The sequence below is a fragment of the Heliangelus exortis genome, chromosome 1, assembly GCF_036169615.1.
Source record: "Heliangelus exortis chromosome 1, bHelExo1.hap1, whole genome shotgun sequence".
Classification (NCBI taxonomy): domain Eukaryota; kingdom Metazoa; phylum Chordata; class Aves; order Apodiformes; family Trochilidae; genus Heliangelus; species Heliangelus exortis.
The window spans coordinates 191733917-191757535 of record NC_092422.1 but is presented as its reverse complement, the minus strand read 5'-3'; the positions used below and the strand labels follow the sequence as shown (position 1 = coordinate 191757535).

Sequence of the window (23619 nt, the reverse complement as noted above, 5' to 3'; positions counted from 1 at the left end):
ACAGATTTCATAGTCTTTCTGTCCTTCTGTATGGCAGTGGAGAAAGTCCTGCTGACCTGAGTTAGATTTTAGGCAGGTAGAAGCATCTGGGTGATGGTACTACTCTCCCAAGGGGCAGCTGTGGGCAAGCATGTAGATAAAACAGGGTTATTGCTCTCCACATCTCACAAACCCTGAAAGAAATCTCTTTACCCTAAAATCCTGGTAATGTCAATGGAGAGGTAGGCATCCTTGGCATGGCACCCTGGTATTTTTGTTTCTCATTATTGACTGTAGAAGGAGGATGGCTGGATTACTAACACAGTACTTACTGAGGCTTCTGTAGCTCAGTGAAGTCAGGCTGAGTGTTAGTGCCTTAATTTTCTCATCTGTGAAATATAGATTATGTCTCACAGTGGAATCATGATCTTTAGTACTTTGGTGTTCAGAATGCCTGGAGAAGGAAGACAAAAGACAAGGTGGTATTCCAATCAGTGTGCTGTTTACACAGATGCATATGAGGACATAGCATGTAAGCACAGCACAGAAAAATAAAATTAGTGCTAGATGTCTTATGAGCTGTATTTCTTTATTCAGTAATTCTTGTAGGTGTTATTCTTGGGCATCTCTGGAAAGCAGCTAAAGATTTCCAGTCGATCTCAGGAATATCCATTTTAATGTACACAGGAGGGGTGGCAGACCTTTATTTATGATTTGAACATATGCAAGCAGTTAGGCCTCTGTACAAAGTCCCTCTGCATCTGCTGGCTGGCTGTTATCTGTCCTTAGCTGCTCACTTTTGTTAATTGCATTAGCCTGTAAAATAAAATATTTGTGTATATGTATGATTTTATTAGTCATCATTAAACCATCAGCAGACAGCAGTTAGCCAGCCTGCTAACTTAAGACCACTTAATTAATCTTACAAACATTATAACAAATGCTAAATTTTTGAACTTCAGAGCTTTTTATGAATTGAAGCCTGTCTGAATATGCCACATCTTTGTGTCACTGTTTGTCTGTCTCTGGAATTACACAGAACTCCTGAAATGTATGGGTATTCCACACTTCCAGTGTCATGTGTTTTACATTTCTCTATGTCAGTGTTGCCAGCTGTGTGGCTGCATGACAGGGTTTGAATTATAGTGAAAGTATTAAGTCTGGAGGATGGAGAGTATCACACTAATTAGACTTTGGGAAAATATCATTGAGGATGGAAAAAAAAATAGTTGCTTTTTTTTTTTACTCTATTGATTTACAGTTTGGGAATGATTTGAGTCTGAGCTATTTATGTCTGGTCCCTGGACATTGAAGCACCTCACTAGATAGATATTCTGGTGGTGTCTGACCATGTTATCTAGTTTTTAAGGTGCTTAAAATGAGGAGTTGAACCTTTGGAGTTGAACTGACCAAGAGCTACAAGGCAGTAGCTTTTGTCTGAGGTTGTTCATAATTTAGTCTCTTTCAAGTTGTTTGGATAGGAAGAGGTTCCAAACTACACATTTAGCTGTCACTCGTAGGGTTTTTCTTTCTTTTCCTGCAGTATCTTCTCTGATGGAAGCAGTACTAAAGGGTCTGTGAAAAGCTGACCACATTGGTGCTTATAGATCCTATACGAGAGTATGAAACTACTCTAACAATACTTCCTTAGGGGCTGCTCAAAGTTATCTGTAACTTAAGGTGCTGCCATGTGATGTTTTGGATGACTCCTCTTTTTACATCTCTATGTTTAATTGCAAATCTTAGTGAGTGGAGGGTGCTACTGTCTAGAAGATTTTATCTTTCAATGCATGCCACCTTGTTTAGTTTTCTCTTTGATGTTTTTGCCAGGTGTATGTAATACCAGCAGTTCTAGAAAACACAAGAATAGCTTTCCTGTGTTTAAAGTCAAAGCTGAGTTTGCAACTTGATAAAACCTACAAGAAGGTTTCCAGGTACAGAGAAATCAAGTATCTACTTCCTGAGAATGCCTAGGTAATCAGGTATTATAAAAATATCCATCACTCATCCTACATACAGTAATGATGCCATATGCAGAGAGCAAAAGTCTCAATCCTCAATAGCTGCAAATTGCCATTTATAGCAAAGTGGGACAGGTTTTCTGAACGATATCTCAGATGATCTCATGATGTTTAGCCTCTGTAAGAAAGTTATTCTTTGCTAGTTGGTGGCTTATAATTTATCAAAACCAAAAGATTTTGATACTCCCTATCCTGTCATGTAAGACAAAGCAGCTGCTGTGATGCATGAGAAAAGGTTATGCTGCCCCTGGGAAAAAAATTCTCTTTTTCATACTCGGATATTTCAGTTTCATCCTGGTGATGTGATGGCTTTTCATTGTCACTTCTTATTTTTGTAAAGTGTTACTAAATGCTGTTGCTGCTAGTAATGATAGGGTCATGTGATAACTCAGGCTGGAAGGTCCCTCAGGATGTCTCCAGTCCAACTTTCTGCTCAGAGCTGGGTCAGCTGTGAGGTCAGAGCATGTTGCTCAGGGTTTGCTACAGCTACGTGCTGAAAGCCTCCCAGAACTGAGACTTCATGGTGTTTCTGGGCAACCTCTGGGCAGTGGCTGACTGGCCTCATGGGGAAGGAAACTCCCAAGTGGTAGATATTCCTGTACCATTTTATCAGTGAAGATTGGTCTGGAGATGTTCACTCTTTAAAAAGTCTTTGGAAGATGATTTAAAGAAAAGTGAAGAAGGTTCTTGTGATTGGCAGTATGGGTTAATTTATGGTATTCTGAGCATCCTCTTCTTAGAATTAGGGACTCTGTTCTGCACTGCATGCCATCTTGTTGTGACTGAAGGTGCAGACATTGCCTTAGTCTTTTGAGCATCCATAATCCATTGGCAGTGAGACTTGTTCTGCTCCAGGTTTTCTAAACAGATATAACAGGTTTTTCCCCTTGATTGCTAACACTTATGTATGCAAAAATAAGAATGGTTGTCTCAATTTTTGCCTATGCCTGAATTTTTTCTCCAATAGCTGTCTCATGTTAACTTACTGCCTGAAGTTATACAGATTACTGCTACAAATGGTTAACACTTAAAGGAAATGGGGAAATTGCTGTTCAGACAGTACCTATCAGTCTGGGTAGCAAGTATTCAAAAACTTGTTTCATTGTAAAAGCAGAGTAGCAGCCAAAGGCAAAGAATTGCTTTGGTGTTTTATAGCAACCTAATAAGACATTTTGTTTGGTTTTGTCTTTTGAGTCTGCAAATAAATACACATCTAATTGAGCTGATTTTTTAAAAACCACTTGGGACTATTCTATTATGTCCTTGTTGTGTGTCTCCATGTTTCTGCATTTTTTCCATAATGTTTAGAAGGAAATAAAAGCAGATTGCTAGTCAGGGATGACTCTCTAATTTGTATTGCTAAATCTGACATGACCCTGTTCCCACAGCATGGCAAATTACTTAGCTACTAACTGCAGACTGAAATGAAACAAACTTCTGATGTATTTTATTTCTAAGCAGAAGAAAAAGGAGAGCATGTAGTTTTTTAATGAGAAGAATATATCTTCCCATCCTTTCAAAGGACTTGCTACATCTCAGATTTTTCAGTGTTTGTTAATACTGCTAATACTACTTTCAGTGCCTCCAAAGCATCCCCCCCCCCAAAAAAAAAGTTATCTTCTGAATCTGAATCATAGAATGGTTTGGGTTGGAAGGGACCTTAAAGATCATCCAATTCCAACCCCTCTGCATGGGCAGGGACACCTCCCACCCCATCCAACCTGGACCTGAACACTTCCAGGGATGGGGCAGCCACAGCTTCCTTGGACAACCTGTGCCAGCGTCTCACCACCCTCACAGGAAATAATTTCTTCCTAATGTCCAACCTAAATCTCCCTTCTTCAAATTTTAAATCATTTCCCCTTGTCCTCTCACTACACACCCATGTAAAAAGCCCTACCCCAGATTTTTTGTAGCCCCCTTCAGGTTACCCTGAAGAATTACAAATTAGTGGGGAGTGGAGAATAGAGAAAAGGGAGGATTTGAGGCATTATGGGAAATAATTTTCCAGGTGAGAGACAGGGGACTTCTCTCCTGGAGCAATGCTTAGTAGCTAGACCAACATCTTTTTTAACTTAAGATATGGCTATAAATAAGAGGATTAAATCTTTTCTTAAATATATTCAAACTTCAGCACTAGCTATTTAAAAGCATGTGAACAGCTTTACAGGACCAAACCAAATATCCACCCTAGCCTAATAGCCTATCTTTCACAGAAGCCTGTAAGAATATATTAAAAAAAAAATAAATAAAAAACCCAAAAACAACGACAACAACTGAACAACAACAAATACCAAAAAAACCCAAAGTGTTTCAGGGATTTTTAGATTTTTTTTTTCCTATAGGCTCTCCCAAATATTTTCAACCTGTAACACAATGCCTTCCAAACCCGAAGTTGCACCTGAATGAACTTTTTTTTTTTTTTTTCTTTCTTTTCCACCAAGAAAGAAATTGGTGGGTCCTGTGTCATTATTTGCTGCTACATTATTATATACTACTACACATGAACAGTGCTGAACTTAATAGCTAATGTATCATCCCACACATTCTGTCTTTATGCCAGCATGGTGGATCAGAAAAACATGTGCCTGGGAGGTATACATGTGTTTTTATGTATGAATGCATAAACATGAAAAGTCTACACCTCTGATTTGAACTTGCATTAGAGATCACAGGAGAGACCTGTGAATGTCTGGGGATGGGAACTGGCCCTTATGCAAACCCTGTGTGAGAAGGCTGGAGGAATAAAGTCTCTGTCCACATCAGTATTACTGAAGAAGAAATAGCAGAGTGTCTGATTTCTTCAAGAGTAAAGCTACAGACATCATGACACTGTCATTAGTATCCCTTAACTACTTTATCAGTAATTTAGATCAGCGTTTGCATTGCTTTAGTTTAAGGTTCAGCATACAGAATGTTTAATGTAACATTGATCCTTCCTATTTTGTTTTTAACAGTGCCCTTTTAAAAATTTTATTTGTGAAATATTTTACTTTTTTCCATTCAGGAGGAGTACTGTGCATTAAGCATAGGGAATCCTGACCAGCAGTCAGCTTGACAACATTGATGCAGAGAAACAATACAGGAAAAAGATTGCTTAAAATCAACATGGAGGTCTTCTTGAACATTTTTACTTTCAGAGAAGTGTGGCTGCCTACACTTCTCAGAACATACTGAGCTTTTTAGCAAATAACTTAATATTCTCAGGGTTCAACCTCCTGTTGATACTGTGGAGTTTGCTGGCAGCTGACACCTCCACAGAAATGCAGGGATGTCAGCTGATAAAAGCAGCATTAGCATGTGGACAGATGTGTGTTATGGCATCTTTAGACAGATTGGGAAGTACAGCACAGCTCACGTGTTTCTTAAGAAACTTATTTTATGCCACATCTACTGGAGCTCTTAAAGTGTTGTTTTGAAAGGTATTTATGACAAAATCAGGTCTTCCAGAGTTGGCTGCACGACCTTTCAGGAAAAGCTCAGGGCTCTGTCATTCCATTCTGTCCAGAGCTTGCACTGTTTAAAGTAAGATGGACACAGAATTCCCTTTCCTCTTTAATCCTTTTCTCTCCTCTTACCTTTTTAGGTATATACAAAAATTGCACTGTATGCCAAAGTAGCAACTATATTAGAAAACTGGTGGATAAGAAATCTTACAGCCAGTGAAGATGCTGTACAAACAACAGAGTTGTAAATATTTAGTAACATCACAGTAGCCTTGTTCCACATTTGCAATTAATACACGTCTGTGTTTGCATTTGTTATAGGACTCTTGACAGCACCAACATAACAAGAAAAACGAACAACCTGAGTAATAAATCTCTGGAGGCATTCAGCAAGTGCCATAGGGCTCATTAATCTTGATTATTCCCCATAATAGATAACTTCACAAATCATCTATTCTCCCCAATCATGCACATAAGGATAATGTATATATAATAGCCTCCTGTACTGTAAAATCCCTAATAGAATTTCATTTTAAAAATATACGTCTTGAAAAATGCAAGACAAATATTTATAGAAAAGGGATGAAGAATAACAATGAACTGGACTGAAACAAGTTTGGGCAGAGATATTTGTGAAGAGAAGGTGACTTCATGTCTACTTTTGAGTTTCAGTGTCATGTGTCATCCCCCACCCCCCCCAGTTTATGATGTCTCTATTTGAATCAAGGAATTCATTTATTTATAGCTTGCAGTGGATGGGATTTTCTTCCTGAGAGTTTTGGCTGGGGAGATAAAGGAGCTGCAGCTGCAGCCTTCATGCATGCTCTGTAAGGAATCTAGACAAAGGAAGATTGGAACTGCTGAGAAATATCCTGAATTCCCAATAATTTAGTATTTATGATTTATACTACCAATTCCTTCTTTTTCTTGTACTCTTCCCAAAGCCTTCTTTTGAAGAGTGCCAAAGTTATTAAAGGAAAGCACAGTTCTGATCTGATGTGGTCTTTACCTGGTCACCAGGTTTTATCAACAGCAGCTTAAAAATGCCAGCACAGCACAAGAGATCTGTGAAAAACAGATGTATTAAGAATGAGACTGCTTGCAATCCCTTCAGTAAGAATAACAGAAGTGCTCTATTGCCCATAGTTGACATTGGACCACAGCTGTGCTTCAGCTCAGAAATTCCATGATTATATTAAAGATAATTGTGGGGAAAAAAAATATATATGAGATGTAGTAACTTTAAAGAATACATAAAATATTCTGGGTTTAATGCCATTGGTATTAAAAAGGATAGGTAAGTGGTATCAAAAGAAAAATAAAAGAACCTTTTTTTTCCCCAGAAACGGACAAATACATTTTATAACTTTGCAACTGTGGTGGCCTTAACCTGATGCTCAGGAGTCAATTCTGCTGGCTGAAGTTTCAGAAGTGAAAAGCTGTATTCACAGCTGTGCCTTCATCTTACAGGGTATAAAGCAGGAGATCTGATTGTCCTCATCTTTGCCCATATCCCCATTTTGCCACCTTTCTTCTCCATGTGTCCAAACTCTCTCAAAACCCCAGGATTTTGTTCTGTAACCTAGGGCACCAAAATAGCAGTTTTGTGTGAGTGGGAAGGATGTAAAAGAGTAAGAACTAAACTGCTTTATGCAGGGTTCCTTCTTCTTATTCACTGTCCCTCCTCCACTGTTTGTAACAAGTTCTCAGGATTCATTTTCCTTAAAATTTAATAAAAATGAGAACACTTGGATCATATTTCAGTGCTGAAACAAGAGCAACCTGAGATTTGGATCACAGTTTCATAATCTGGATAAATCAGTTTTATTCTTAGTTGCCTGAGAAAAATGCAAGTAACTCCCTTAATCTCTCTTGGCCACAGTTTTTCCCACTATGAAAATATACTATTAATACTTCACCATCTTTGTAAAATGTTTCAGTCTTCCAATGACAGGAATTATTTTAAGTTCAAAGTGTTACTCTTAATGAAAGAACAAACTTGCTTATCGTTGAAGAAATACATTCTATAACCATCAAAGAGCTGTTTGCACCAAGTGTTAGACTGCCATAAGGTGCTTCCATGTCTCAATTAGCAAATATTTTTTCATTCACTTCTCCACGAAAAGGAATCTGGATGCCATGTGATGCAATTCCATCAATGTCAATGTGTGCAGAACTACATGCAGTGATTGGCATTGACCATAATTTCCTATTCTGTCCAAAAATTAGCATGCCAATGGATGCAAAGTGATTGGCAGTCACTTGCAATCATTCTTTTTCAGCTGTCCTGCCTGGCTGATTCCTCCGAAGAGCTTGGAGTAAGTGCTGGAAGGCAGCTTGAGTTTCCCAGTTAAGGTTGTGATCCAGTGAGTCACTGGCTGGTTTTCATGCTTGGACCTACCTTTAGATACTGGCCACCTGCAGTGACCTCCAAAAGTGGGAGTGTCCTGGTCTTTTGTTGAGGGAAGTTCATCGAAATGTAAGGATTATTTCTTTCCAAGTTAATGCAGAAAGCTGCCTGTTGAAGTAATGATTGATACTGGTTAAGCACCAATATATTTTAGAAATATATTTTCTTAAATGGATTAACACACATTTTACTGTTTTTCCTGGTTTGTCTTGAACTTTTCCATCTCTTGCTACATTGGTTATTTCTCTGGATCTTCTCTGAGAGACTGCAGAGGGGCAACACTCTGTCCGCCTCCTGCATTCCCCAGCTCAGAAAGTTGCAGCTTCTTCTTGAAGAAGTTTTTCAGGAGGCAGAAGAAAAGGAGGTAGATGGGAACTGAGAGTTTCTCTGCATTGGGAAGTTCTGAGCAGTTAAGGGAGCTGAACCTCCAAGGCACTGGCAGCAGCCACCCCCTTACCTGGTGACATCCCCAGGGTGCCTGACTGCCTCTGGGCGAGGGGGCTGCTCTGCTGTGGAAGTGGGCTGTGCCACTTCTCTGTCGACAGGTTCCAAGTGTGGATGATGCTTCCAGCAGCATGCCAGAAGGCCAAGACACCTGCCCTGGTTCGAGAGGGCCGGGCCAGCATCAGCTGTGGCTGCGGTGAGCGGAGCCCCCGATCCCCCGCGGCTGTGGCAGTGGCAGTGACCATGGGGGCAGCGGCGGTGGCTTTGGGGAGGAGAGGGCGGGTCAGGTGACCCGAACGGACCAATCACAGCGCTCCTGCTCGGGGCGGGGGTGTGGGGGGGGGGTCGCTCTCAAATGGCGCCTCAGGGAGCGCTCCCCTGGCTGGGGGCTGCCTGGCCCGGGCTCTGCTGCTTTGGGTGCCATCTGCCCTTCTGCTGCTGCCCCCGCGGCATTGCTGGAGAAGAACATCGTTCTCCAAGACGGGCCACTTTCTCCTGCCTCCCCAGGTAGGATCAGCTTGGCTGCTCCGAGGCTTTTGGGGGCTGTCACTGGTGCCCTGGGCTCAGGCAGCCCCATCTGCTGCTGAGTCCGGGCTGGGACTTTGCTGGTGGGGAAGTAATTACCAACTGAGGAGCAGGGCGTCCATATTTATATAATTCACCATCATCTACTTATTACTTCGTCTTAGTACATCACATCGTCTTATTACTGCTTCATTAAACCTGCTGTAGTTTCTTTTCCAAACTCAGAAAGTCTCTCTCCTGCATTCCCTTTCCTGTCTCCCCCTGGGGGTAACAGGAGGTGGCTGTCACCAGGTTGTTGGCTAAAACTGACAGCAGTGGAACAGAAGTTGTCCCTCTGGTGCAACTTTCCCCTCATCTGGGTTGAAAGGAAACACCAGGAGTGTTTGTAATAACCCTGGACAACGTAAGTCCTAAAGGGCAACATTTTTGTTGTTTTGACAGCAACACATCTGACTCTGATACTCTTGTCTTTGTGTCTTGAGAAGGCATTAGAAATCCTTTTTTTTTTTTTTTCTTCTTTTTGTTATGCTGGCATAGAGGTACAAAAGGGTACACTGACCCTCCTGGTTAAAATTGGAAAGTAGTATTAAGCAAGGCCTGAATATGAACCTTTGCATTGCTTTACCTGATGATGAAAAGTCAAAGGACAGCACTGTGTTAAAACATTTTGAGTTTGAATACATAAAGGGTTTCAAGGGGAACCTGGTTGCCCTCCTAGCCCTGCTGAGATGGGACTATAAATACAAATAAGTAAGTGGCCAGAGCTTGCTGGAGGGTTCATTTCCATTTTCCAAGATAACATCCAGTAGTGTGAGGAGGCAGCACTTAACAACCTTGCAATGGTATCTCCTTTTACCTGAGAAAACTTCTTTATAAGCACTTTGCCAATATTCCTGATTGCTTTGATGAGATCAAGTGACCAAAAACCTGTTCCCTGTGTAACCAGAAAATTGCATTAGCTGTTTTGTTTTTAAGTTGTTTGAAAACTTGACAAGTGAAAGCAGCTCTAAATGGCATCCAGATTATCTGAAATACAAGTTGTAGTTGTGACAGAGTCCCAGTGCTCATGTCTCTGGAGCCTAAAAGATGAGAAACACTTGTTTAAACTCAGATGCCCAATTTATAAATAAATTCATACAGGCTCTCAATCTCCAGACTAGAACCTGTGTTATGGAAAAAAAGTTTATGTAATGCTGTTTCCATTATAAATAGAGACTAATTTTCTCAAAAAGACTCTTAATACTAAGCAAACAAGTAAGTTTAGTACTAAAAACATTTCAGTGCTTCATTGCTTTGGGTTTACAATATCATTTGCACGTCAAATTATATTTCATCTTATGATTTAGTAATGCCAGAAGAATAGATCTAATTCTGTGTCTCATGATACACTTAAAGATGGAAGATTGCTTTCCATGGAGTGTAAAACTCAATTTGTAGTCATGTGTATAAAACATGACTTTATGGCAGATTAGCTTGCTGTAGATTTAGTTCTCTCTGAAAGTGAACTGAAAAATATTATCATTTCACTGAACACAATATTAATGGCAAGAAGAAAGCATTATTGCAATGTAGAAATTAGAGCAGGGTTTTCGAAATTTTACCCAATAAGCAGAAGAAAATGTATTTAGATATTTGCAAGGAGTTTAGGTAGAGTTAGTTTAACTTTTTTCTTTCCTCCCCTTCCCCCCACCTCAAATCATTTTAAGAAACAAAACTCTTTTTGCAGTTGCCAGGTTGACCTCCCCATGATTTTAAGGAAAACAGCAATTACGATACTGGAGGAGGCTTTTGGACCATGTTTTAGGGGACTGTAGTAAATTTGAATTTTAAAAAAATAATTTAAAGGCTTCCTTGTTTTATATTCACAAGTGTCTTGCTTAGTGGTCAGATCTGTTGTTTGCTTTTTCCAGTGGAAAGAGAGGATATAAGCAGAAGATGAGTGATCATTTCTATGTGGTTCAGTATTTTTAATGCTGTGATGGTGGTGTCAGTTTGCTGAAGCAGGTGAATGTTGCCTCCCATGTGTGACAAGGCTGTCCCTTGGCAGGCTGAATGCTTGCCTTAGAATTGGGCCTAAGCCCAATTAATGAACCACTAAAATCATTACATCCATGTGTTGCATTGAGGGTTTTATGAGAAGAGATGGAAGAAGGAAAAAAACTGAAAAGGAAACTAGACACTATAATTAAATGGCATTCAAGAGGAGAATGTTTTATGGAGGGCACTTTGTGCTGTTCTGTATCCTGCATTTGAATTTTTGCAGCCTGTCTCGTGTATCTGCCAGAGTGGTCAGAGATGTTTATACAGAGTCCTCTTTTATAATGTGACTGATAATAATGCAATTTGCTGTGCCTAACTCAAAGTTAATATATTCAAGATACAAATGATATATGGGGGCGTTGAAAGCCCTGCAACAATTTAGCTGCAGTTGTAGAAAGGTTCCCCATGCTTCTATTTTAACTGGATACTTTTTATTTATTAATTGTGTTCATTTTAATTCAATGGAAAGTCAAATAACAATGTGTGAAAACGTCATAATTATGCTTTAATGTTTCTGCAAAAGTAATAACTGAATTTGATCTGCTTTTAATCTTTCAAGCTTTTAATTGTCTCTGTCCCTCATTCCTATAGTTATCTTTTTCCTCATTCAGTTCCCTTTGATTAACAGGCAGTGGAATTCTACCTGCTTCCTTGGGTCAGTCACAAGCTCTGCTTCCCTTTAAAACAGCTATCAGTGTGATTACTGTTCCTTTGTTTCTATTTAGGAAAGCATTTAAGATTGCAAATGACGTGCTAAATTGTCCCATTCTCTTCAGAATATTTTCCACATACTCCAAAGGCTGAAAATAATGGCAGTGCACTTACTCTTAATTATGCACGCTTATATTAATTCATATTTTCAATAATTTTCTTTCATTTTTATCTATGTGGACCTAGTCCTACAAACATGCATGTGATTATTTTTTCTCACCAGAACTGGTTTCATTGCAATTCCTTTTTGCAGCAGGACCTGCTTTGAAACATACACTACCTGCAACAAAGTGCACTTGCTGTGGATTGAAGCTTGGTGTAAAGCCAGAGTAGGGCTTTACGGGATGGCAGCCCCTTGATGTTGACTGGTTTGTGACTGGCCAGTTGGGAGGAGCAGACAGGAGCTAGTGACACAGATAGCAGCTCTCAGGAAACTGAGTTGCTTCTTTCCTGATCTGTGAGTAGGTGGTGAGCTCAGAGCCATGACAGTTGTGTTTCTAAAGACACCTGAGCTCTCCAGCAGAAACCAGGCACCATGGTGGTGGAGTCTCAGATGAACAAAGTGAGTTATAGAGGAAGAAACCACGTCTCCTTCTTCCCAAGCTGTCATGTTGCAATGCTTATTTTACAAGCTGTCATCAAAAACATGCCTAATATATAGAAGATGGACTATGATGTTCATTAATTGCATGATGGTCTCATTTTCTTCAGTATTAGCATAGGAGGTTAAGTGTGTTTACTGAAAACACAGTAAGACTGAAAATTTGGCCTTAAAATTTTGCCTTTTAAGTTGCCTCTTAGCCAACCAGTAGCAGACTTTTGTTTACCATTGCAATGAGACAGAAATTTGAGAACGTGTCTAGTGTGCCTTCCTTTCTCTGTCCATGCATGTTCTTTATCCCAGGAAGAAGTGGAGAGTGCAGACAGCTTTTCCCCCTGAAAATAAAATATTTAAAAAACTTGTACAGTTTGTTGTGCAGGTTGTGCACAGTTGGGTGCCCACCCCACGCAACCCATTGCTTAGGTTTGCAACATATACATGTGCATCACAGCCCTGTGGTCACACCCCATCTCCATGACCCAAATCCAGTTGGATGTCATCACAGCCTTCAAAACCATCCCACTTGACAGCGTGTTTCCTGGCTGGAGTTTGTCTTCTCCTTCCTCGTGCCCAGCACAGCCTCTCTCTTTACATGTTTCAAATTATGTAGGCAGCATTGTCTATTGTGACATTGGTAAAAATGCATTTCTAGAACAATGTGGGCCAAAAAAAAGATGATGGGTTTGCTCTAAGAATTCCAAGTAGAGACTTAATGATGTCTTAGCCTTGATTGGATCATGTTGATACCAGTTGTTAGCCCTCTCAGGCAAAGCATTTCTTGAAATGTTGAAATTTATTTTAAACTGCAGACCGGGACAAATACTGAGGGTTTCCTGTGGTTTATCTGGATTACTGACATACACTGAAACTGTATTAGCCAAGCCCACCCTAGGACTGTAAATGGGTAGGGAGCCTTCAAAAATACATCTTATTCAGTTGCAATAGCAATGTCTTTATGGCTCAGCTTTTGGAAAAGCCTGTAGCACTAAATACACTGTTTTGTGTTGCATGGTTTACAAGAAGATGCCTGGAAAAGATGGATTCAGTTTATGGACTGTGCTCTGCAGTACAGGAAGAGTATCAGAGATGGTTTGTCTGCCTGCCCGGAGCAAGGAAACCACCCTTAGCCACTCAGTCCTATTAATAACAGCTTGGATGTTTTTACTGCATGGTGCAACTTCGGTGTTGTTACTGTGTAGTGCAAGAGACATTTTTCCCTTGAAAAAACCTGATCCTTGCACACACCTTTAAATAGTTAGAAATACATGCATGTGTTTTGAGGGCTCTTAATGCACCTGTCACAAGCACCTTTTTTCCTGATAGTTAATGGAATTTTAGCCTTTTTATTAAGCACCCATGGTTCCCCCTGAGGCTTGAAGGTTATTTATTGGAATTACCAAAGGCATTCTGAATACTTTAAAATAATAGACATGGGCTTTAAATATTTAATGAATGCACATCATTTACCTAAACAGTGTTTTTATAGATCTTTGCAAATATGACATTAATTAAGGAAAGTAAGTAAAGCTGAAGTGCCACAGCATGTTAATCCTCAGCATCAGTAATTAGCTCTGGATGAGAATTTTAAAAAATGTTTCCAGTTTATATCATTTTGTTTGGAAGAAACACAAATATGTGTGTTGAATTATTAAGGAAACAAATGAGCCCTGAAAGAAAACAGACAAACTGTTAAGGTGTGGACGGATGTGTCTGTGCTGTTGCAATGAGCCCTTGTGGGTCCATGGCTGTACTGACTGTGATAGAAGATAAATCCAGGATCACCCTGAGGCATCCCCTTTGTGCACACTCTGTCCCCCATGCCCGTGTGGGTGTCTGCTCGGTGTCTTTCACTCCACACAGGGAGAAGGGGGGATTCATCAGCCAGTGGCAGAGGATAATTTTGCATCCTTGTGTTTTTGAAATGGCCAGAGAGACCAGGTAGTGCAGAAAGCTCCTTGGTCATTAATTTGGATCTGTTTTTAGCAAACTAGTAAAGGCAGCTCTTTGAATCTATCCCTCCTGCATGCCCTGATAATTGTTTTGTTTATCTGCACAATTTTACTCGCCGCAGTGGGCACTGGAAGGGCTGCCTCTGTTGTTTTTCTGCTTAAATTGTTAAATGAAATGACTTGGAAGATTCAGGAAATTAATTTTTGTAGTCCAGATATATGGGGAAAAAAGAAAGCTTTGAACTGGCAATGTCAGTGTAGCCACTCTGAAATTCATGAGTCAGCCTTCACAAGATTTACAGTCTTAAAAAGTGAGAACTTTTTCAAATAGTTGCATCTTTTTTTAGTTACCCATTGATATCTGAACCTTAACGATTCATGTCACTCCAAGATTTATTCAATGGGCATTTTGTATGAAAATGGAAGTCAAGATATCCATATAAATATAACTTCAAGAATCAGAGCTTTTAAAATAAAGCATAGCATTAGTGCTAGGCTGATATTAAAACTGTGATAACCAGTGTTACCTATTCTTTAATATTTTCTTTTTTTCTTGAAGGATGGTTAATTTAACAGCTACTATTGAAATAGCTATAAACAACCTAATAAACCTAGTAAAACTTCAGATGCTCCTTTATTATACATTCAAATAGGATTCTCAGCCTCTGGAGTCCTACTCTATACCCTTGAATGCTACTGAGTGGTGCCATTAAAGCAGCAATACTAGGAGACCATTCTCATTTATGGTGATTGTAAAATGGGACAAGACACTGGTTTGGATTCAGCATGAGAGATGTTTCCACAATAAATGCTGAAGAAAACACAGAGCAAACTATAGAAGCTCTGGATACCAAAAGCTTTACTTTGCCCTGTTGGCATATTTTCACATAGGAAGGCCAGTGATGATATTAGGCTTGAAGGTGTGTTAGAAAATGGTAAAAATGAGTTGCCCTACCTTGGCTTAAAAATGGTTTTTGTCTTACTGAAATATCACTAATTTTCTGTGGTTGGTTTCTTTCACAAGTGAGTTTTGTTAGTTGAGGGGAAAAGTTAGTACAAGTTAATTTTTGTTGCCTGCTTATGAAGGAAGGCTTATTGGACAATGGTTTTTTGAGTTATTTGAAGAAAATGTGAACTCTGTCTGGTATGTCAGAAATTGAGCCTTAAATACATTCTGTTAATTGAAACATGTGAGGCAAGTTCTAACATACTTAGTCCTCATTTTGGTGATACATATTTGTAGCTAGTAATTCAAGCTTCGTGACAGCTAGGTGAAATTTAATCTGTGGTTTTCTCCCTAGGTGAAAACAGGTGAAGCTGTAAGCCTTTGATTTCTGAGCTATTTGAATGTTCTGATAGATGAGTATCGTTTAGAGGTATAGTCAGGAGTCATGTTTGTGGTTGCAAAAAAATGCACCAAAAGTGTCCTGTGGCCTAAATTTGTTAAAGAGTCTTCCTTGGGGACTATGGCCAGAGATTACTGATGGGCAATCATAAAGTCATAAAAGTGGTTTGGGTTGCAAGGGACCTCAAAGATCATCTAGGTCCAACCCTACTGCTACAAGTAGGGACACTTCCTACTAGACCAGGTTGCTCAAAGTCCCATCAGGCCTGACCTTGAACACTTCCAGGGATGGGACATCCACAAGAACAAGTGACCTGCTTGTGCCCCCAAGAAGTTGGCTTGTGATTCCTTTCTGACACCCACAGTGTTGCTTTGGATTTTTCAGGAGGTTTCTGCTTCAGTGATGCAGTGTGAAAACAGAGTTTGTAATCAGTAAGTGTAACAGAACTATCACATTTCTGCTTCTGAGTAAGAAGGTCAGGATTTGCTAAGTTCTTCATCCATTTAGCTAAGAAAGTAGATTTTCAGAGGTGGGTGCAGAACAGTCTCCTCCTTTGCTTATGAAATTTGTTCTGCACAGTGACAAGCTGATTAGGAGCAATTTTCTAGGGAGGAAATAAAGCTACCTACAGTAGATGGAGAAGAGAAAAATATTAGGCTCTTGCTTGAATGTCCTTCTATCAGTGGTAGTGCTCAAGTAATTAAATTCTGACAAACAGATGAACAAACAATCTCCAGGGGTAATGAGGCTCAGTCAATGAACCACAAGTGTTCACAAGTACTAACAATAACAGAAAACACAATTGAAACCCCTGCATATGTGTTACTCAGAAAGCACGTTAAGAACTAATTAAAGGGATTTCTCCTTACCTCTCCATGCTCTGCAGTGAGATATAGATTTACAGAGGATATTCTTCTAGCCAGTATCCCAGGATTCTTAGATAGCATGAGAGTAGGCTTTCAATTTATATATTTATTTTTAAAAGGAATTTTAATAAATTCAGTGCCCTGTCTTGACCAAAAGTTAGCACCAGCATTCAATGAACTTGAAAACCTGTAACTGGAGGAGTGAAATCCCTCACCTGCCACATGCTTCCCTTTACTTAGGGTGCATGAAGTGTGCACTCATGAAAATGTGGTCATAGAAATTGAATATAGTTCCTTCCAACCTGCTTGGTGAGAGCATATTTCACAGGCAAAATGCAAGTATCTTTTCTGCTCTTCAGGAAAAATGATAACATATGCCATCACCTTAACTGTGCAGTAAAGTAACTCAAATTGATCCTGTCCATATAAAAGTACTTTGTGTCATGTGATATAAATATCTAGATTTTTTTTTAATGTCCTTTTTCTTATTACCTGTGAGATATGCCTCTCTTTGGCAGTATTGATATTTTTCCTTTGAAGTATTGTTTCTTCGGTCTTCAAAATATTTTTCCCAGCAGCAAAAAGTTTGGCAAAATGACCATTTCATATGACAAGTACAGATGGGAAGGTGACAATAAATGGAATAACAGCTTTCCCTTTTGCTGCTTCTGTTGAAATGAGAGAGTTAAATCCCATCAGTAATGACACTCATTAGTTTTATTGATATTTTATAATCTGTCTTTCCTTCCTCTCCCTGGTTCACTGCAATCCACTTTTGGTTAGTGACCCACCATGCACTACTTTAATTGCTGCATGTTTTCATTTAAATTTGTGAAGTATCTTGATGAACACTTTAAACTAGTTAAATAGAAATAATTTCCACCCCCCACCCCCTCCCTCAGTGTATTTAAACTGTATTCATCAGGGTGCTTTTGGGCTGCTGTAAATGATGGAGATCACCAGGAGGTTGTACTTGTAACTGCTGGTCATGGTGGCTTGGAGTGCACCAGCTGATAGTGTAATGCCAGGTTCATACTCTGTCACCAAAAGGGAATCTGCTTCCTATAGCTATGTGCATACATTTTAAAAATTTTTAAATTTCTTTTTATGACAGAGACAGCTGTAATGAGTACCATGGTCTTGAGCCCTGTAAGGGAAAGTCCTAATGACCAAGAGCTGAACTGAAGTTGATATGCAAATTGTTGAATGCAATTCTGACAGCCCAGTCAAGAAAAGGATTTGTTTCTGGGGCTCAGTTTCATACTTTTTCTCTGTCTGTAAACAGGAAGAGTAACTTGAAGGTGAAGGGAGGCTGCATGAAGGTTGGTCTCTGTGTCCTGAGGCACTTAGAACTGCACACCGAAACTAGGGTAGAGCTGAGTTTTTTGACTGGTTTTCTGTCTTTGTTATTTGTTTTCTTAGTCCATCTCTGTGCCAGAATTAAATGTCTGTATTTCTTGGGTGCAGGACAGAAAAGTTACTGTCAGTCCTTATCAAGATGCAGCCACACTGTCCTTAACACCAGGGGAGCTTTTGTATGATTGTCTTGATTGGAGTGACACTGTCTTTGGCAGAAACAAGGGGCTGAGGGACAGTGCGATCGATACATTGATGTTTCCTCTACTGGCATCCAAAGGTGGACAAGATAATATAAAGGAAAAAATTAAGAGTTTCCATCTCAAATGAGACTTTTTTTTTCCTGCTCTCCATAATTTTTTATGCAATGGGAAGAAATTTTATAGTTAACACATTTACACATTTAATTTTTACTGTTTATACAATATTGGCTGATGAGATGGCTTGGTGTACTGATGTGGTCACTGGTGATGTATTTTGCATCTCAAATACAGTGCTATCCCTTATCTTAGGTTTAAATCCTATGCCTGCTTCATGGAATATGAATACAGCAAAAGGACAGAGACACTGAACTGGTAAGGTAGAGATTTCAGAATTGCAGAACACTTTTAGGAATCTAGTGTTCATTGATCCAGTCACTTAAAATTTCGTTTTACCTTGAGGCTTTCTGCAGAATGGAACATTTTCATAAAAGGAATTTTTATATAGAACTGCTAATAATGGCCTAAAATCGGGCAAATTGAATTAGTGCATTTTAATAAAATCTTACATTTAAAAGAGTGAATTTGAGTAACTTTTAAACTTGGCAGTAGGTATCACTGGAATAAACTGTAGGAACTATAATTGCATGAAGTTCATAGTTCAGTCGTATAAAAACAGCTCTTTATTTGGTTTTAATAATACTAGTTGCTATTGTGGTGGTGTTCATACAAGAATCTCAAACCCTTCATTAAATGTTAACTAAGCCTCAAAAATTCCCTTATGTGGTTCTGTAGTAATTTTTCACATTCTTCTGTTGTGGCACAGGGAAATGAAGTAATTTTCATGCTACAAAAGGCAGAAATGGAACCAAGATTCCCCCAGCCAGAGACCCCTTTCCCAACTCTCTTTGTGTTCATCACTGAAAACACAATCACTTCTTCTCTTTTTATATTATAAATGTTTTAAGTTTCTTTTGAACATTTTGCCATCTAGGGATTGTATTATTTGGTGCATAGGATAGTTATGAGGGGGTATTTCATGGTCTGCAGAGTGCTTCCTCTTTTATTTGTTTATAGTTCCTTTTTACTTTGTCTGCTTTTCTGCTCCTCTTCCCTCCTAAGAAAGATTTAACCATGAATAACATCCGTGGTTTTCCTCTCGACCTATGTGCAAGGATACTGTGGAATTAGTATTTTAATTTTTCAGAATTAATTCAAACACAAGTCTTGTCATGACTTCTCCCTGCTATAAAGGAAATCCCATACCTTATACCTTTGCCTCTTCCTCTGGAGAAAAGAGCCCTGACATCCTCCTATCAGAAGTCTATATATAATAATGCTAAGTGCACAATTTTGAACAGCTAGAGGAAAATTTTTACTGTAACCAAGAGGTTATTTATGTGCAAACAGGCGCCTCCGTCCTACCCGTCTGCGCATGCAGGTGCGTGGGCACGGGCTCTTTTACCCTCCCATCCTCCCACTGCATTCTTCCCTTGAAGAGCTCTCTCTATCTGAGAAATTAAGCCTCATTACATATCCAGCACCAGTCAATCCCGTTATCATTAAACTCTTGTTGTGGGACCCATAAACGAGCTGACTTGTGCACAGCCTGCTGTTTTCCCGGCATTAAGCAGTCCCTGGTCGCGTGGGGTTTTTTTTTTCTCTCTTGGAGCCATAGCCAAGAAAGGCAAACTTACCTCCCACAGCACAAGAACAAAGCATTGTTTCCTCTTTGTCTGAAATTATTTTTCTAGGGATAGCCCTACAGGGACTAAAGCCATTTTGCTGTTACCCCTTAATGCTGTTTTATGTGGGATATATAATGAAATTGCTTTGACAATTTGGATAATGTCAAAGCCATGCAATAATTGATGAAACATTTTGGGGGGAGAACAATTTCCATTGGGAACAATCAACTTTTGTATTAAAATTGTAGTCCTAATGTAAAACACTGAAATTTTAAATAATAGTAATTAAAAATTAAAATAAAATAGGCTTTGACTACCATACTTACTCATTTTAGTTTCTAGTAGTCTTAAAGCAAACTTGGAAAAGTAGAACCCACGTAGCTTAAGGATTCTATCTCTAGTAATCAAATAATCAAGGAATTACCTTGTTTGTATTAGTTCCAAGATGGACATTAAGAATATGAGTAATAGTTTTATGCAGTTTGCACTAATACAAGGAAACGAGCTCAGTGAGGCTGCTTTACATTATGCTAGTGGAGGGGAAAGGGTTTTATTGGTTTTTTTAAAATAATTTTCCTCAAATTCTATATTTAAAATGGATTCTCTAAGATAGTAATATGTCTTACAATGTCTGTGTGTTCTTATTGTCCATTTAATGGTCAATAAAAAGATATTTTATTTCAATATCTCAGAACATTTAATTTTAGTTAGGTTACTAATGAATATTAATGTAGACCAGAGAATTACGTTTCCTACTTCTGGAGTATAATTTTGTTCATTTGTAGATCCAAAGGACCTAAGGAAAGTAAGTTGTCCTTCATATATCCAATTTGCCAAAAGGAAAAGGGAAATTCTTAGAGCTCAAGTGCCTCAGCCAAGGCCATAAAGCAAGCCAGGGACCTGATCCATAAAGCCTAAAGGAAATTAAGCCCTCACTGAGTACCTAGAATTTTTTAGCAGAACAGTCAATCTCTTTTCCATTACAGCCATTGGACTATTTGCATGGATTTATTTTTTGTCACAATAATTTTCAACTCTTAAGTACTTTAAGGTAAAGCAATTCGATCAATTGCTAAACTCTTCTTCGGAGAGAAATTTTTACAGCTGAGCTGTGAATTTCAGGAACAGGGAAACTGAGTCAAGCTCCACAACCCTGGAGAACTCCTCTGGAGCACCAGGTAGATTTATCAGCTAATCAGAGCAGTTTTGCAGTTAATGCTTTTAAGAAACCTGAACTTCAGCTGTATCTCTGACACTTGTAAAAGAGATGTTGAGTTAAAACATGTGACATTACACCAAACAGATATGTTAAAAATTGTACTTAAAGGTTAATATAATAAAAGTGTAGTTCATGTGAGAGTGATAGAAATATTGATCATAAAAATAAGTAGTGGCCCAGAAACTCAGCTGAAAAGGGGGGAAAAAACTATTTGATATATGAAGAATTTGAGTTGTGACACTAAGATCAATGGCTGTATTTTCACCCAGTGAAGCATGAGAGCTTCAGATAAGGGCAGTTAGTCAGTGAAATACTGACTGACATACCCTTTTACTGTTGGCATTTGGTCTTCAATATTGATCTTGCCTGTCACTGCCAACAAAGTACAGTGAGGCTATATTTATGTTCAGATAATGTTGTGTTCAGTATTTTATGAATGATTTCTAAAAGCTCAAGGTATATAAGGAGTTAATTCTACCATCTGCCCTCATTTATTTGATTGCATCTTGTATATTGCTACAAGCTATTATAATCTTCTACCAGTTGGTCAGAAAACAGATAACATGCTATAATCCACACAGATTCTTTAAATCCAAAGATTTTCCTGTCGTCTGCTGAGAAACGGTGTGCAGTAAACAACAATTACACAGCACAGGCATTCTTTGACTGTCAGTGGTGGGAACACTGTTCTAAGTGTACAGCAAGTAGCAACTAAACTGGTTAAAAAATAAATCTTCAGGAGGCAGATTATTATTTCTGCTGTGGAGGTGGAAGAGTTAAATTCAGAGCTTTTGGGAATAATAGTGATATTACAGCAAAACATGTTTACTGGTAGACACACATCAAAAAGTTTTGACATTTTATTTTCCTTTACTATTTTCTGCTGCCTCCAGCTGAAAATCATGTGAGAACCAGATTTTTGGTTCTGCTCTTGTAAAATGAACTGTTTGAGCTTTAGTCAAAAAGACTGAGAATTGGGTGCTAGGTTGCTAAGTGTGGTGGCTTTCAGTTTTGCTTCAGCCACTGCAGCCAGACCAAGGGTCAAGCTCTTGGTCTGCTGCAATCAGGAGCTTTTCATGTTATGACTTAGCTGTTGGCTGCTTCAAAGAGGCAGAATGATTTATCCAGAGAAGAGTAGCTCAAACCAAATCAAATATTTTTTGTGTTTGGGGATAAAAAAAGGTAAGGATAAGAAGGTTAAAATTGGGAATTATGATGTTTTACTCATTAAGGCTTTTACAGTTACAAATGAGTGTGGGGTTAGAGGTGATGTCTTCTGGAGCATCAAAAGCAATTCTTAGCACTTTGACATCTTTTCCGAAAATGGAGAAATCATATATGCATATTACCAGTTGCTTCCTTGAAGACAAGGTATTTTTTTTCACAGTGAGTGTGAAATTAGACCGTTTCAAACTTTTTGTTTCAGTCAATCAGCTTTGATTTTAAATCATGAAATTGCTTAGATGTGGGTGAGCAAAATTAAACACCTGTGAAATACATCTGCTGATGGCAGGTGATAGGCACTTAGTGAGTTCAGTACTGAGCTGAACTCTGGTATCAGCCCAAGTCAAACAGGATCTGCTGGTTGTCTGTTAAAAGCAAATATTCCCAAAACTTTGAATCTCATAATAAAATAACATTTTTAATTAAAATATTTAATACTTTTTATTATTTAAATGGCATAAGCTAACAAGTTGGAGTGGAAGCCAAAAAAATTATATAAACTAAGCTCCAGTTTTGCTCCAGTTTTCACCATGAGTCTTGTGGGCTGAGTCCTTTCAGTCAACAGCACAGCTTTCTGGGTTGCTGGAAAATTTCTGAAATCCCTTTTGTTCTCAGCGTGTCTGTCCTTCCATCAGCTCTTCAGCCAGCTCTTCCCTGTGGTCCTCTGCTGTCCCTCTTGTCCTTTGCTATGACTCTAATGCTTCTGCTGCCATGTCTAGAAGCATCTCTCCTGAATGTGCTTTTTCTACAAAGGAGCTCTGTCTCCTTGTTTTCAGGAGCAGCCTGAGAGCGGAGATGTAGGCATTAATTGCAGACATTAACCACTCCTCTGTTCCAGGAATCAGATGCCTTGGTTCCCTGAAGGTGTCAGGGGTTCTTGCTCTGGACACAGGGCAATCCCCAGGTTCTCTGAAGCCAGTGATCATCCTTTGACTTGACCCTTCTTGGGTGATATTTGGAGGGTTTGCAGCAGTCTGCAAAGCAAATAAATTATCAGGAACTCAATTACCCCATTATGAAAAAGAAAAACAAAAACCCAAACAATGGAAGCACTTTCTCTTTCTAGAGACAGAAAAGGTGAACAAGGGGGTATGTATGGGGATTCAGTATATTTGTTGTTTTTTTCTGGTTAAGGGTCTTTTGCGAATGTTCTCTTTGATACCCTTCAAGGATCTGACGTAGCAGGTGCATCTTTGGTCCTTGTTTGTATCTTTGGTCCTTGTTTCATCCTCTTAATCCATCTTTGTCATGATTTCTGAAAAGAAAAAAGGTGGTCAGGGGTGAATAAATCCAGGCATCCAAAGAGAAAAAAGGTACAGCACACTTCAGCAGCATTTTACAATGATATGATCAAGCAAGCTAATATGTTACTACTGACATTAATGTGATGACAATTTAAGAGCATTAATGATCTGTATCAGCATCTTCATCAGCCTGCAGAAAAAAGGCAAAAGCAAATGTTGACATAGCTTGTTACAGCTTCTTTCCCCATTTCAGTTTATTTTGACATTGTATCTATGTATCTTGCCCACTGTGACTGAGCCTCACTACTTCAGTTCTTCATTAAATGTTACACTACAAAGAATAATGCTAT

The 23619-nt window shown here is 39.0% G+C and overlaps 1 protein-coding gene across 14 annotated transcripts in view; it reads left to right on the top strand.

Moving 5' to 3' along the window:
* Positions 1-23619, top strand: part of CELF2 (CUGBP Elav-like family member 2) — a 374712-nt gene that overhangs the window by 182917 nt on the left and 168176 nt on the right. For 2 of the 14 annotated variants that reach the window (XM_071734163.1, XM_071734164.1), the window contains exon 1: positions 8655-8807. The exons of 11 other annotated variants lie outside the window; for them this stretch is intronic. In XM_071734163.1, coding sequence (XP_071590264.1) covers positions 8656-8807 — 152 coding nt within the window. In that variant the 5' untranslated portion in view covers position 8655. Of the gene's footprint in view, positions 1-8654; positions 8808-23619 lie in introns of those variants that run through there. One more of the 14 variants, XM_071734165.1, reaches the window with a different exon arrangement.